Source organism: Mchenga conophoros, linkage group LG17 (genome assembly GCF_057382185.1).
Source record: "Mchenga conophoros isolate Kocher_MC1m ecotype Shallow Benthic linkage group LG17, M_conophoros_male_GT1.1, whole genome shotgun sequence".
In the NCBI taxonomy this organism is placed as follows: Eukaryota; Metazoa; Chordata; class Actinopteri; order Cichliformes; family Cichlidae; genus Mchenga; species Mchenga conophoros.
Window position 1 is genome coordinate 34,732,126 of NC_140542.1, and position 15,560 is coordinate 34,747,685.

Sequence of the window (15,560 nt, forward strand, 5' to 3'; positions counted from 1 at the left end):
GAGGGTAATGGCCGCTTAATAAACCGAGCTTGTACTGAAATCAAATACAACTGCTTTTAAAAGAAATATATTAAGTTAAGCATTGCCATCACGCTAAATAGCACCTGTTATGATGGAGATTTCTTGCACTACTTCAAAGCCTTTTAAGTACCTGGGAAACTGTTTATGAGTGTACGTATCAAAGCCAATGCAATATGTGTGGCTGCAGATACATCAGTGCATCCCCGAAGAACTCATGCAAGCCTGATATTTTCAGCGCTTTTCAGACTCTAGTCGGCTGACTGCAGCCTTGATCAGCGCCAAAAGGAAATGGCTGAGGATTAGGCCTGGAGCTGTTTAAAGCCCTGGGCCTCTGCCTGCAGTGCCCATGGTGGAATCGTTTCGGATTCTACAACTGCTCCAATCTCACAGCATGTAGCCAAGTTGTTTTTTTTAATTTAAATATTTTTTTGTGGATTTTTGGTTTAGTTGTTTGCACAAATGATAAAAGTACCGAAAGGAGAAGAAAAGAAGAAAGATCTGATCCATCTGTTCGAGGGGGAAAAAATCTCGAGGGCTTGTGAAAACATTACAGGCAATGAGATGTCAAGAAAACAATCAGAGCAATCACAGCACGAAAATTTGTGAAATGTACAAATAAATGTGAACGCCCTAATGACCCGGATGGATACGTGTGGGTATGATTTCGTGTTGTCTCAACAGCTGCTTCTTTTCTTATGTAAAAATGTATCAAATTAAATTTGTGTGGCGACTTTTTGATGTTTTGCTCTCCGATGCAGGTAACTGTGATCCAAGATGTGTGATCAAGAGCTAGAAGTAGAAGTTATCGAGGAGATTCTGTGAGTACCTTCACTACGCCCTCGAAACACAGCTATAAATACACAAAATCAGCTGATTTTAAAGTTTACGTCTTTGCTTCCTGCATTTTCAGGGAGGAAGGTAAGTAAAGGTTTTGTGAGAATTTGCTCTTTATATACCAAAATGTCATTCCTCGCTTCTATACGCTGACCTGATTATGTCTGCTCAGAGGCAGAGACGCAGCAAGAGGAAGGTAAAGGCTTCTTGAGTGGCTTTGCGTGTGCTTCATCTTGTTTCTGGTGTGTCTGTTGCCATTACAGTGTCTGCTGTCAGGGATAAAAAGCCATAGCAAGCTGGCTGTGTGTGTTTTCTTTTTGAATGTTAACAACCTCTCTGTCAACACCGATGTGTCAGCTCATGTTTAGCCGTCAGTTTATATTGGAAATGTCTCCGTGACATTTTCAGGACTGTACAGTTCATCTCAGTATGTATACAGTGTACTGTGGGTTTTAGTCTTCTGACAGGTTTACTAACCAGGTTGCCGATTTGACTCTTTCTAATCAGTTTGACTTTTAGAGAAAAAGTTTACTTAAATATGCTACTTTCACTCCACCGTGCCTGTAGCGACATGGGCCTTTGTTAAAATACACCAGGCTTACTCTTTTTAAATGATGGTATGTTATGCAATAGCTTCACATTTAATTATATTAATTTCTCAGTGGCTGCAGCAGCATTTTTAAATCACCTATCCCCAAAACAGCTATTTTCCAGATAAGATGGATTCCCATATATTTATTGTATTTGTACAGTAATTTTACCCCTACGTCCATGCTTAAGCGTCTCTTGTCACGTGACATATTTCCAGGCAATAATGTTAATGTGAGTGAAGGTTTTCTTCCAGTAAGCCTCTCTAAATCATGGTTATGTTATTGAAAGGGTGTGTTTTATGCCAAACCACAGTCTGTTTCTAAACATAACCAAGTACTTTGTCTCCTAAACCCAGCTCAGCTGTGAAAGAAAATTAAAAAGAAGAAAAAAAGGCAAACTTCTCTCTACCTTTGATATGCCCTTCTTCAGACCCCTTTAGTCTTAGTTATGAGTTGCATAACATCTGTTTTTTTGGAAAGGACTCATTTTAAGAACTGCACTCACCAGTCATTTGAAGAGGTACACCTACTCATCTGCTCATTAATGTAAATATCTAAGCAGCCAATCATGTGTCAGCAACTTATTGCGGCATGCAGAGATGGTCAAAATGACCTGTTTGACGCAGTTCAAACTGAGAATCTTTAAACATGGCATGGTCGTTGATTCTGAGTATTTCAGAAACTGCTGATCTGCTGAAAGTTTCTCACAAAGCTATCTCCATGGCCCCAAAAAGGGAAAATATCCATTGAGCAGCAGTTCTCTGGGAGAAAAATCCCTTTCTGATGTCAGAGGAGAATGGTCAGATCACAGTAACTCAAATAATCATCGTTACAACCAAGGTATGCAGAAGAGCATCTCTAAATTGCACAGCAGCAGGCTATAAATCGTAAGGGTTTACAAAACTGGAAAACAGAAGACTGTAAAAACTTATTCTGATGAGTCTCTGTGTCTGCTGTGATATTAGATAGGGTTGGAATTTGGCAATAATAACATGACAATCCACCCTTATTCTGAGGAAAGTCCCCATCACCTTGCTGAATCTATGCCACAGAGGCTTAAGAGAATTGGGAAAGCAAAAAAGGTCCAACCCAGTAGTAGTGGAACTAATAAAGTGTGGAGTGTAGTATAGTACAGTTTACAATTTGGTTGCATTGGCTAGCTTGATGAGTTTGGGAGCATCTGCTAGCTCAGGTTAGCACAAATATGCACATGTCAGACTGGCTAGCCAAACCACAATATTTTCTCAAACTTAACCAAGTAAACTTGGTTTCTTTACCCTAACAAAACTTCTCCCATTAACCACAATTACAGGAAACAGAAAAGCTAGCCTGGCTCTATCAAATGTACCTGAGCTGTGACAGTACATGCCCAACAGAAATTGCTGCTACCCTACTTATCAAACTTTTCATTTTGGAGAACTTTTACACTGAAGCATTCAGAGGCTACTTTTGTAAAGGAGAGGAGCGTGTGGTAACAGTCATATATAAAACATGTGCTCAGGCTTTGCTTTGATATCTGGCCTGTTGCAAACCGCTCTCGGGTTCAGTTTTTGGCTTTGCTCAAAATGAATGTCAAACACCAGCACTGCTTCTCAGTGCATCCCCAAGAGACAACATCACAGTGCTCAGAGTGTGACCAAAACCCAGCCGCAAGCTGTCTGCAAGAGTCTCATTGATCCACTAATCCATATTTTGTTCACTCAGTCATGGAGACGCTGAAAGAAAAAGGTTTGTATGACTTTTTTTGTCTGTAAACAAAGCATGTTTCTTTACTTACACACTTGTGGGATATTATTGTGGTTGTTTCTGTTGTATCATGCCCTTTTTTGTGTGTTGTTGTTGTATTCACCCAAGAGCAACAGAAGTTTACTTCAATAAGTTTACTTCACTGTTCTTGCTTTGCAGAAGAAGCTGTTCCTGAAGTCGAAGGTAATTCTTCTTTGTACATTTTTTTCTCCTCCATTGTGAAGAAATGTTTTTCCTCGATTGTAACAATATTTATGGAGAAAAATTATGATTAATTTCATAAACTTGCACCATTCTAAACATCAGATGAGATCACTGAAATATAAAAAAAATGATTTTTAACATCGTCTCTCCCGTTTCCACATCAAATTGAAACGATACTTCATTCACTTCATCATTACCTCCTTAACTAAATCATTATAAACGTTCCTATGTTCAGTACTCGCTAATTATATGTTTGGCTCCCCAGGAGTTGCCTGCTGAGTTTGGCAGATTTATTTGCCAGGATCTTTGAAAAAAGAAAAAAAAATAGAGACACCTACTCAGACAAAAGCGACTGCGTGCAATGCAAGAAGAGCTCTGGGTGTTGAAATTCAATTTTCATTTCAGATCACACATGTTTGACATTCATTTAGTCGTGTTTATCCCACGGCAAACATGTCTTGATTGTTTTAAGAAGGAAAATGCATTGCATCGATTAAAGAGTGACAGCATCTAATCATATTTTCATTACTCTCACCCCTCAGAACCCCCGGTTTCAACAGCTGAAGGTAATGACCTCTTTTTCCCTTTTAGCTTTATAGGAAATTACGGCCTTCTTGCGAGGGTTTCATCACCAACTGTTCTTGTTATTTTCCTTAACTTTAGCGTTCTATTATTTAATAAACATAACAAATGTGTTCAGCGCCTTGTCCATCTACGAGCAGTCTTAACTGATAAGTTGTTTTCCATTTCCTGCAATCCTCATCTACTGTCTCCTCGCCTTGCCCTCGCCAAGAGCCTGCAGAAGACGGTAATGTATACGGGTGCATATACAAGACTATATCAGTTGTTTTTGTGCGCATCTTTGTCAGGTAATAAAATCCAATTGTTTTGATTTTCTCCCGTACCGAGGCATTCATTTGCAGCGTAAATATCTCAATATCGTCCAATTTTATTTTGGCCCTTATGGTTGATACACATTTATCAAAGAGATGCCTCCACTGTTTCAAGGTAAACTAAGGCTCATGGCTTGCAACCCCGAGAGTACTTAGAGCAACTCTAGTTTGACACGTTATACAGAAACGATTTAGACTCCATTTCCGACCCTGACATGCAAGAAAGATTTTCATATCAATAGACACAGGGTAAATATCAGAGCTGAGTGAAATGGAGTTTGGAAATAATAAAAGGAAATCCATTTGCATTCCACCTGCTGATGCACTAACATTTTCCTTTGTCCTTTTGCAGCCGAGTCTCCAGCTGTGGATGAAGGTACTTTTACATGCTGATAAGGCCTTGTGAAAATAGCTTGATCACTGCTCTAGTTTACCAAAAATGTCTGGTGTCTTCAACCCGCCTTTGATAACCAAACAAAAGGAAATAAAAAATCCACAGATGCTCTCCATCACTGCTAAAATAATGGAAAAATCCAATAAAATAAAGATTTTTAGGACACTGGATACACACATATACACCCATAATATATTATTATTTTCCCTGTTGCAGATATGACAGATGAATCCAAACCTAAACCAAAGTAGGGCTGGGTTTTGGTTTTTTTTTGTTATTTGAATTTTAATCAGTTTATCCAACTTGCAATAAGGTTGTTCAAAGTTCCTCTCATTGTAACACAGAGATGTTATATTTCAGGCTGTTTGCACCACCGCTGACTGTGCCAAAGATACCTGAGGGAGAAAAAGTCGACTTTGATGTGAGTGACTGAAGCCAATTTAAAGAAACAGTGTGGCATTTTTCAACATGGCTTGCCTTGGAGTTAGATGGGGAGAGCAGCGCTATTTCTAAATATGAATTTAGAATACATCTCTTTTTTTGGCAACATAGAAAATTATTAATTTCTAATTAAAAAATGAGTAGGTGGACTCACACTTAAAAAGACATAATCAAAGGCTTATCTGACTTTTGCATGTATCTACAAGTGGGTGTGAAGCACAGCTCTTGATAAAGCTTTGGTTATAAGTACTGGTCCTCTTCAGTTAAAAAGATACACTCAGCAGCCACTTTATTAGGTGACCTTACTAGTACCATGTTGGACCCGCTTTTACCTTCAAAACTGCCTTTAATCTTGGTGGCATAGATTCAACAAGATGCTGGAATCCTTCCTCTGAGATTTTGGTCCATATTGACATGACAGCATCACACAGATGCTGCAGAGTTCTCGGCTACTCGCCAATCATATCAATCTCCTGTTCTGCCACATCCCAGAGGTGCTCTAATGGATTGAGATCTGGTGACTGTGAAGACTATTTGAATACAGTGAACTCATTGTCATGTTCAGGAAAGTAGTTTAGGATGACTAAACTAGCAAATGAACTTTGTGACATAGTGCAGTTATCAGAAGATGGGTACACTGTGGTTATAGAGGGTTGGACACAGTCAGCAACAACACTCAGGTAGGCTGTGGTGTTTAAATGATGCTCAGTTGCTATTAAGATGCCTAAAGTGTGCCCCCACACTGTGGGAGCCTGAACCGCTGATGCACAACAAGACAAAATGGATCCATATTGGTATGTTGCCTATGCAACAATTTCAGACTCGACCATTTGAGCATCACAGCAGAAATCAAGACTCATCAGACCAGGCAACCTTTTTCCAATCTTCTATTCTTCAACTTCTGTGAATGATAGCCTGGTTCCTGTTCTTAAATGACGCCAGGTGTGGTCTTCTGCTGCTGTATTGCTGTCATTTCCTTCAAGGTTAAATTTGTTGTGTGTTCACAGATGCTTTTTTTGCATACCTTTATTGTAACAAGGGATTATTTGAGTTCCTGAAGGAAGGATCGTGTCCATTGTCCTCTGACCTCTGGCATTTTCACCCAAAGAATCGCTGCTCACTGGATGTTTTCTATTTTCCGAGCATTTTCTCTAAACCTTAGAGATGTTTGTGTGGGAATATCTCAGCAGATTTCCAAAATACTATAACAACCATGCCACATCCAAAGTCACTTTAAACACCTTACTTGACACTAACTTTGAACTTCTCGATCATGCCTATATGCCTGAAACCACTGAGTTGCTGCCATCTGCTAAGTTATTGGGTGATTAGAGATTTGTATTAACATGCAGTAATAAAGGGATCAGTTAGTGTATATAATCATCAAGTTTCATGTGTGCTGCATGTTTGAGGACTGTACTAGTGGGTGTCTGCCTGTTTTCCTTGCCAAAATGTAGATCTTAGCGTGAAGCCAGTACTGGAGATGATATGCATACGAGTCGTGCTCAGTAGAGAACTAAAAACATCTATACGTGACTGCAGGATATCCACAGGAAGCGTCAGGAGAAGGATCTGACTGAGCTGCAATCTCTGATCGAGGCCCACTTCATTCAGAGAAAGAAGGACGAGGAGGAGCTCATCGCTCTCGTTAACAGGATTGTAAGTATTCCAGGAAAGCGTGCCAGATCGCTACAGTGATGCACCACCCAGCAAACAATTACACTCTGTTTATGTGTGCGTGTGTGTGGTTGTGTTTGCGTGTGGGCATGGATGATTAGGAGAAGCGTCGTGCTGAGAGAGCTGAGCAACAGAGGATCAGAACCGAGCATGAGAAGGAGAGGCAGAATCGGCTTGCTGTGAGTTTCTAGATGCAGTTGCCTCTGCCTTTTTTCAGAATGTGATAATGTTTGCAATAAACGAAGAGTGTCCTGCCTCCAGGAGCTGACACGCTGTGGTTTTACTCACGTTCCTGAACAGAATTAGAGTACAGTCTGCAAAAGCCTAATTAACAACAAAAAAAAAGAACCATCCTGGATCTGTTTGTCCTCTGTTTTCATGTAATGTTACGCACTGGCTTTTTAATGGCTAGTGAAAATTTACGTTTGAATCAGATTCCATAAACTGGGATAAACACAAAGTCTTTGCACTCGGATATTTGCTTTCCATTTTACAATTTCTTTTTTTACTTTAAACCTGCCCTCAACATTTTTAATAATAACAATGGGTCAAATGATGATATTTGACTCACTGATTCTTTATAAAGCCTCATTTTCAGCCACAGGAGAAAGGCGTTGTTAGCAAGTGTAGAGCCAAATATTTCTCTTAAGAGGAGCCAGAATTGTACAGAAGTATTAGACTAGTGTTAAACTTGCTATGGTCACAAACACATCTCCAAGTGAATGCTTGGAATTTAAGTAGGAAAATTTATTTTAGTGCTCTAACTTATCTTAAAACATGAGACCACCGGTATGTCAGTGATGGATTCACAGCTTGTTTCTGCTGCCCCCAAGTGGCAGTAAAAATATTATTTATGTATTTTGCACATAGACGTTAATCTTATGTGCAAAATAACCTTGATTGCACAATAGAATAGCCTTGCTCACATAAAAACAATATTCTGAACTTTTTGAGAATGAACGACAATGGACGCTACATTCTTTTTTATGACATCAGAGGACGTCAGAACGTTTGGAGGATGCTATCTTCAGTCCTGTTTTAGTGGCTGGAAAGACAAGTGGACAGATGGTTTCATTTTCTCTTTTCTGTTCTTTAATCCGTGTCACAGGAAGAAAAGGAGAGGAAGGAACAGGAAGAGGCCCGCAGGAAGCAGGACGAGGACGCCAAGAAGAAGAAGGCTCTCACAAACATGACTCAGCAGTACTCTGGCTTCCAGCAGAGGGTGAGTGATCACAGACGCGCACACATTTGCATTCAAAGCAATAGGAAATATGATCAGCTTCACAGTTTGCCTGTTTATTATGTAAATGCGGTCTCTTCCTTATTTTACACGTTCATTAAATCTCACATACAGCAAGACGGAAAGCGGGGAGCGAAGAAGCAGACGGAGAGAGAGAAGAAAAGAAAGATCCTGGCGGAGAGGAAGAAACCTCTCAACGTCGAGCGTCTCAACGAGGACAAACTGAAGTAAGGACACTACTGTTCACAGTTCTGCTCAAACACCTAAATCCACATTTCAAGTCTGCTGCAGGTGATTTGGCGGTGCATAAACTCTCATCTACCTCCCATTACAGTTTGAGCCTTTTGGCCTTTAGGTTTTCACTTTTTATATTCCTCCTGGTTTTGATTAAAAGGGAGAAGGCCAATGAGCTCTATCAGTGGCTGTGGATGCTGGAGGCTGAGAAGTTTGACTTCACCAAGACACTGATGAGACAGAAATATGATGTAAGTATTTCGCCTCTGGATATTACGTGCCGTGCAATGACATAGTGAACACCGGTTTTTGATTTACAAGCTTTTATTTGCACCTGTTAAAATATCAGCTAACAGTAATCAAACTTAATGCAAAGTCATTCTATTTAAATGATCAGCTGGCTCCAGATCTGCATCACTGAGCAGCAGAATTTGTGAGTAACTGTTAAAGACGAGTCTGAGCCTTCTGGTTTTTTGGTCTGTGTGTCAAAGGGTCAAAAACTGAGTCTCAAAGGGCTGAACCAGAGCTGACTGACCGCTGAGTGAGTAAGTTATAAACAGGAGGTGAAAACAGTGGTGTGTGCTGGTGAAGCTAGCGTGTGGCCGTTTAATCCTGGACCTTAAGAGACAGTACAGAGTTGAGACGGTACTTGAGGTCTGACTTACAAGAAGGCAGAGACACAAGACAAAGGAAAAAGGGTTTTTTTTTTAATTATTTCCTTTGTTTCTAAGATTCTAATTCCCTTAGCAGAACAAAAATCTAATATTACAAGGTTCACATTAACTCTTTAACCTAAAAAAACAACATCTGATGACCTCTCCTGTATCCTTAATGGCAAGATTTGGCAACTCAGTATATATTTATAAAGACGTGCTTTGACAATCAGTAAAATAGGTTCCGGGTTTTTCCAATAATAGCCCTACTAAGCTGTACAGGGAGAAAGTCATTCGGTTCCAGAAGGAGGCCTGAATTATGACAGTAGTAGGCGTCCAAGGGGAAAAGAGTCCGTGGTTCCCTGATATGGCGATTTCCATGTTTTTATTTGTGGGCTTTTTATGATTTACAATTCAAAATAATTCTTATTTACATGATACCGGGTCTTTTTGCACACCATCACATTTAACTCACTGTCAAATAAAAGCTGTTTTATGTTCTCTCTTTCTTTAAGGCCGCCTTCTGACTAATTTGCTGGTGGAAAAAATAGGCTAGTCAACTAGTCTAAAAGACAGAAAATCTAAAGAAAACATTTTAAAGCACACATATTAAATGTACAAAGATCAAAATTGGCCAAACAAATATTTTGTGTACATTTTAGGAGCTACATGAAACCCTTAATTGCCTCATTATTGATCTCATTCAGTTTAATTCTATTTAATTTATATTCATAACAGCAGTTGCCTGAAGGTGCTTTGCATTGTAGGGTAAAACCTTACAATATCAGAAAGAAAACCCAAACAGTCAGACAACTTGGTAACTGTGGGAAGGAAAAACACGGTTTTAACAGGAAGAAAACCCCAGCACATAGGGTTTCAAATGTTGCTAAATTGCATAGCACTTCGCACCACGTATGATGATGCAAATACACACAGTGTCAGATTAGTTTGTACAGCTGAGCTAATGTTAGCAGTGCTAGCAACAGTAGCCTTGGTTACTTTCATGCTAGTGTCCAGTAAGAAAGGGAGGTGAAGCTAGCTGTCAGGGATGCCAGTGGTGTCCTAACTCTACAGTGGCCCTGAGAGGCCAAACGGACTGCAACTTAAGAAAACACCAGCAATAAGAAAAGCACAAAACACAACGGAAATAGGAAAAACCAAAACAGAAACAAGAAAAACAACAACGGAAACAAGAAAAACGAAAAAAGAAATAGGAAAAAACACAAGGGAAGTGTTTCTGGGGAGACAATAACCCGACGGACCAGTTGCAGGAACCCAAAACGTGGTAGGCGTGTTTTATCATGATTGATATAATACTGATGATGGATTTTTAGGCTAATGGCAGGCTAACACACTTACCTCTCATTTTTTCTTTCCTCATAAAACCGATAGATCCTCCACTTCATTTAAGTGTCTCCCAGCGCAATTCTTAGCATATTTTGGTTCCTGCAACTGGTCCGTCGGGTTATTGTCTCCCCAGAAACACTTCCCTTGCGCTTTTGGAAATCTGTTTTTTCCTGTTTCTGTTTTCGTTTATCCTATTTCTGTTTTCGTTTTTCCTATTTCCTTTGGTTTTTGTGTGCTTTTGCAGCGTTTTTCTTATTGCTGGTGTTTTCTTAAGTTGCAATCCGTTTGGCCTCTCAGTGCCACTGTACGTAACACCTCTGAATCTTTACCTGCCTTTGTACATGAATATGTTTAGTACTAGCTAATCTGGTGCTGATTAGCAAGGGCAGCAAGGTTTAAACATCGAGTCAACTAATCACACAAATAAAAGAGGGTGGGGCTGCTGTGTTCATACTCTAGGCTGTGCGACTGAGATGGACGTATTAGGCATATCCGCTTTCAGTGACATCAGAGCGAGCCAAGTTTAGGAAACAATGTCTGAAATATAGCGTTTAAAGTAGTTTGAAGCCTTACAAGGTTTACTTGTGCATACATGGACCTCATTATTTAAAACTTTGGAAATGAATGTCCAACATTATATAATTGACAGAAAATAACAAAGGTATAGTAGGTTCACTTTAAATTTGTAAGACAGAATGTGAATGTCAGATTTGTTTTTGCATTATGTTGGGACTTTTTCATTAGCATTTTTAGCAATGTTGTGTATTTAAAGCAGATGGCAACTGTGGTTTTTCCAAATCTTTTACTTGGAACTGTCAACTGAGTATCAGCCATTGATGCTGTATTTGAGGTTTTATTACATAGGGGAGAGGCAAGTAGCTTCATATTCAGTGTGGTGCAATAAAGTCTTTCTAAAATCTTTGTTTACTTTTGTGTGTCTGGAAGCACTATTTGATTTACACATTCACCAAGTTACACATGAGCAGTAATCCGAATATTAGCTTTCAGTCTGTTTAAAATATGTCTTAAATATAGACTGTTCACAGAACAGGTTGCCATGCGGACATAAAATTATGAAGGAGAATATGCTGTTAGCTAGTTACTCCATAGGACCAGAAGATCCTCTTTTTCTGGCTCAGCTGGCGTCTGTTGTTTTTCCTGGACTCAGCATGTCCTCCATGTTTCTTCCTCTACAGATCACTCTGCTCCAGGTTCGTGTTCAGAACAGCCAGAGGTAAGTAACATCTATGAACCACCCTTCAGGTGTGGCTCATATTTGCACTAAGGGCATCATTAGAATTTCTTTAAAAATGTTGTTGTGTATCAAGGTGATTTTGCTTTTCCTTTCGATTAAACACTCCCGGAGAAATCTAATCCAGGGATGGGTAATTGATTTAATTCTCCCTTTTTTTCTTTTTTTTTAAATAAAGACATGACATTAACACTGAGCACATCTGTGTTCAGTTTATTGGTGAAGCCAACAACACAACTCAGTTGCTCATTTGGCCCACTGGGAAAATTGGATTTCTATTATTCAGAAAGAATTTGGTCGTTTATACATTTTTTCTCGGGCATGTTACTTATCTCTTACGCTCAAAGCCTCCAAAATTCACATAATGCTGTATAATATTAATTGGGAGCGTGTTGTCTTAGCTGGGCTACAAATTATCACAGGCACGTGAAAACGTAGCCAAACTTCTTTTTGTTTGAAACAGACATGAAAAGGATCACCTCATTAATAGAAATTCTTGTAGTTCTTGTGTATTGCAACCTTTTTTAGGCTTGTATGCAGTTTCCTTTATTTATTTTTATCATCTTTTCTGGTTTATATTCTCTTAAATGCTGTTACAACACTTTTTCATCTTTCCCTTTCATCTTTTACATTTTTCAGTTTTTGATTTTAAGTATGTCAAAAATTAGGACAGACAGTGTGAGTTGTGTGTCGAAGCAGCCTGTATTTTTATGACTGTATCAGATCTTATGGGCAAGGGTGCAAAACAGACAGCGGCTGCACATCAAAGGTGAGGACACAGTCATCGTTTGCCAGCTGTGTTCAGCATAAAATTGTGTCCTTTGTCCCTGTCTAATAGAATGATGCTTTGGCATTTGCCCTTTCCTTTCATCTATCACAGCTCTTTCTTGCTGTCCCTCTTATTTTCATATAGCACATGGGGCCCCACTTAGTATAAACACTAAGGAAACATAACCCAAAACCAATCTATATGCAGACAAGGATATGTACTGTCATTCAAGTACCAGACACTGAGGTACCAACATGGCACGAGATATTTTAAATGTCATTTCCACTCTTTTTATTTGGTTAAAATGAAACCGCAGCTTGTTTTGATTATATTGATTATATTGTAATTTATATGACATATATTTATTTTCAACTATTTATCCAAATTGTCAAAGTTGTGGTCATACCTTAAGGCAAATATTTTAACCCTACTTGAAAGTTTCTATACTTTAATGTTTATGCTTGTGTACGATCATGTGAAAAAAGCTTTTACAGTCCTGTGAAAAAATGTGCACATCCCATAATTCATTTGCTTGTAGAAACACTTTTGGTAGCAGCCACTTGAAGTCCTTCTTTTTCTGTTTGGCTTTATCAGACTCTCACATCGTTCTGGAGAAACTTTTGCCCACCCACAGTGTGCTTCAGTTCATGGAGGTTTGCAGGCATTCATTTATGCATAGCTCTCTCAAGGTCCTGCCACAGCATTTCACTCAGGTTGAGGTCTGGACTTGGCGTGGGCTATTGCGACATGATTCTTTTATTTTTCAGCCATTCTGTGGTAGATTTGCTGCTGTGTTTGGGATCACTGTCCTGTTCTGTTACTCAGTTTGGGCCAAACTTTAGCTTGCCTCACACAATGGCCTCACATCTGACAGCTGGTATGAGGTGTTTGTGCTATTTTTCTGCTTTTTCGTTTTCTGTGCTGTGCATTATGGGCAAAACTCTTCACTGTTTGTCCAAAGGACATTTTTCCACAGGTTTTGTGGTTTGTTCCGATGCACCTTTGCAAATCTAAGCTGTGCTGTTATGCTCTTTTTTAAAGAGAAGCAGCTTTCTCCTGGAAACCTGTCTAAATTCAAATGCAAATGTTATTTGTCACATACACAGTCATACACAGTACGATATGCAGTGAAATGCTTAGACAACTACTCGTGACCTAAACTAAAAGACTATGGATAGGAAATAAATATGAAAATTAAAATAAAGGGCAAATTTAACTAGGAAAGAATAAAATAAAATATAAAAATTAAAGTTAAAAATAAAATAACTGTAACAAAATACACAATATAGAAAATATATAAAGAATATATGAAGAAATATAGAACAATAAGAGCAGCTGTGCAAGTAATAAATGGTATTGAAGTAATAAATGGTTATGAATAATGAATAAATAAGTCATGCTACTTGCCTTCTAAAAACTGTAAACACAGTAAAGGTAGTAAGGGCGTAAAGTCCTGTGAAACAGGGGCGGATTAACTGTGGTGGCATGTGCATAAGGTGCCCACCCCACTAAAAAATAAATAGCAAAAAGATTGTGAAACATAAAAAGTTAGACTTGTATTTCTAACTGATCCACCTCTTGTTTTGTAGCTTTCTGGATTTTATACTTACAATTGGGCTACATGGTTATTTATTATAAAGGCTATACACTACATAAAATTAAAATTCACATTTCTTTATGTTACTGAAATATGTAAATATTTTGGGCTAAAGATAATAAGAAAGTTACAATGTTTATATGAAATGTGTAACATATGTAAATGTGTTGCATTTGATGTAATTTAACCTTGTTTCCCAGCCACTGTGCCTCGGCACATAGGTGTGCCGTGGAAGATTATCTGGTTCCACCTGATAAATACTCTAAGCAACCAGCATGAGTAGCGATCAGAACAATTACATTCTCCTTCGCTATAGGGCAGTACAACTACCTGCTGTAATTAAAATGAGTTGCCAACTGCCAGTAAAACAGAAGAAAACAAAGAAGAAAATCCATAATAGTCATGCTGTGAGACGACGCAGCGCGTAATAGCAATAGATAAATATTTGAAAAGGAAAAAAGTAGTCAATCTGGCCTGGGTCCTGGAGAAAATTCCCACCCAGAAAAAGGCCCTAGGATGAGTAGTGGTCAGAAGAAAGCAAAAAAGGTATACAAACCAAACCAATTTCGCTATGCCTGGTGCGCGGGGAAAAATTATCAATATGCTTTTTGTGACATTTTTGCTCGGTGGTGTGCTGTGTGATTTGTCTGATGCAAAATATGTGAAATACATGGCTGCAAAAGGTTGGAAAACACAGTTTTAACCACATATAGTACATATTACAGAATGTAACGCCTGAATGTGTAAAGAAATGGCTTTGATTTTGCCACCCCGTTTGATTTCCATGCCACCCTAACCAAATTTCTCTAGATCCGCCCCTGCTCTGAAAACGTTTTCACTGGACTATGTTTCCAGCTAGTTTGCATTGTCAGCTAACAATTCCACTTTATCCATACATTAATGTTGCTACATGTACTTTAAATGTGTTTTTTACATCATTAGCTAAAAGGTTAAAATAGCTATTAGCTATCTTTTTAGCTAGCTTTTTAGCTAGCTTTTTGCTTCTTGAAAATAATGTTTCCATGTATGCCAGCAAACTACAGAATTACTCCCTGGGTACTATTAAAAGACATTATGAAATAATCATAACTGCAAGCAGGTGAAGGAAGATAAGCATTAAATAGTTAAACATTGTTTATTTTCTCCAAATCCGGCTTATCGTTATCAAGTCTTTTTTTTTTTTTTTTTTAAATCTAGTGTCTATTCACACCTCTATTAAATACTGCTTATTTTTTTGATTTAAGATCAGTAAATTGGTTCATATTTATTCATGATTACAACTTCAGTAGCTTATTTGTTTTAATTTTAATGCTTTCCATAGCAGGAAAAATGCCGTACGGAGGTTCAAATAGGTGTAAACTATGCAGTTTAACTTAAAAATATTCATCTATGCACACATGCTGAACAGTTGAATATTTTTGTCTGACTTCACAGCGCCAAAGGGAGAGGAAAGGCCAAGGGCAGAGTGAGATAGATGGAAACGTCGACATATATTCTCAGAGGAGCCATCTCACCACGAGTGCCCGTGTTGGAATTTGTTCTCAATCTGCACTTCAGTAATCTCAGTTTTGTGCCTTTTAGCCCTTAGCCTTTACAAACAATAAACAGACTTGTGCTTTTATGCCCATTTGTGTGTTTTCATGTTAAATTATCTCAGAAATGAAGCAC

General features: G+C 38.6%; 1 protein-coding gene across 1 annotated transcript; it reads left to right on the forward strand.

Moving 5' to 3' along the window:
- Positions 1-1,031: 1,031 nt before the first annotated feature.
- On the forward strand, positions 1,032-15,518 carry tnnt2e (troponin T2e, cardiac). Its single transcript, XM_085251462.1, has 14 exons — positions 1,032-1,051; positions 3,351-3,374; positions 3,938-3,961; positions 4,189-4,203; positions 4,641-4,664; positions 4,899-4,929; positions 5,043-5,103; positions 6,666-6,782; positions 6,902-6,979; positions 7,909-8,022; positions 8,155-8,267; positions 8,435-8,525; positions 11,471-11,508; positions 15,327-15,518. The coding sequence occupies exons 6-14, from the start codon at positions 4,901-4,903 to the stop codon at positions 15,364-15,366; spliced, it is 681 nt and encodes a 226-aa protein (XP_085107588.1). The 5' UTR covers positions 1,032-1,051; positions 3,351-3,374; positions 3,938-3,961; positions 4,189-4,203; positions 4,641-4,664; positions 4,899-4,900; the 3' UTR covers positions 15,367-15,518.
- Positions 15,519-15,560: the final 42 nt, after the last annotated feature.

Excerpts from the sequence above, each read along its gene's own strand:
- tnnt2e (XM_085251462.1), top strand. The coding sequence starts at position 4,901 with ATGACAGATGAATCCAAACCTAAACCAAA. Across the intron at positions 4,930-5,042 it reads GAATCCAAACCTAAACCAAA|GCTGTTTGCACCACCGCTGA; the intron begins GTAGGGCTGGGT and ends GTTATATTTCAG. Across the intron at positions 8,023-8,154 it reads ACTCTGGCTTCCAGCAGAGG|CAAGACGGAAAGCGGGGAGC; the intron begins GTGAGTGATCAC and ends TCTCACATACAG.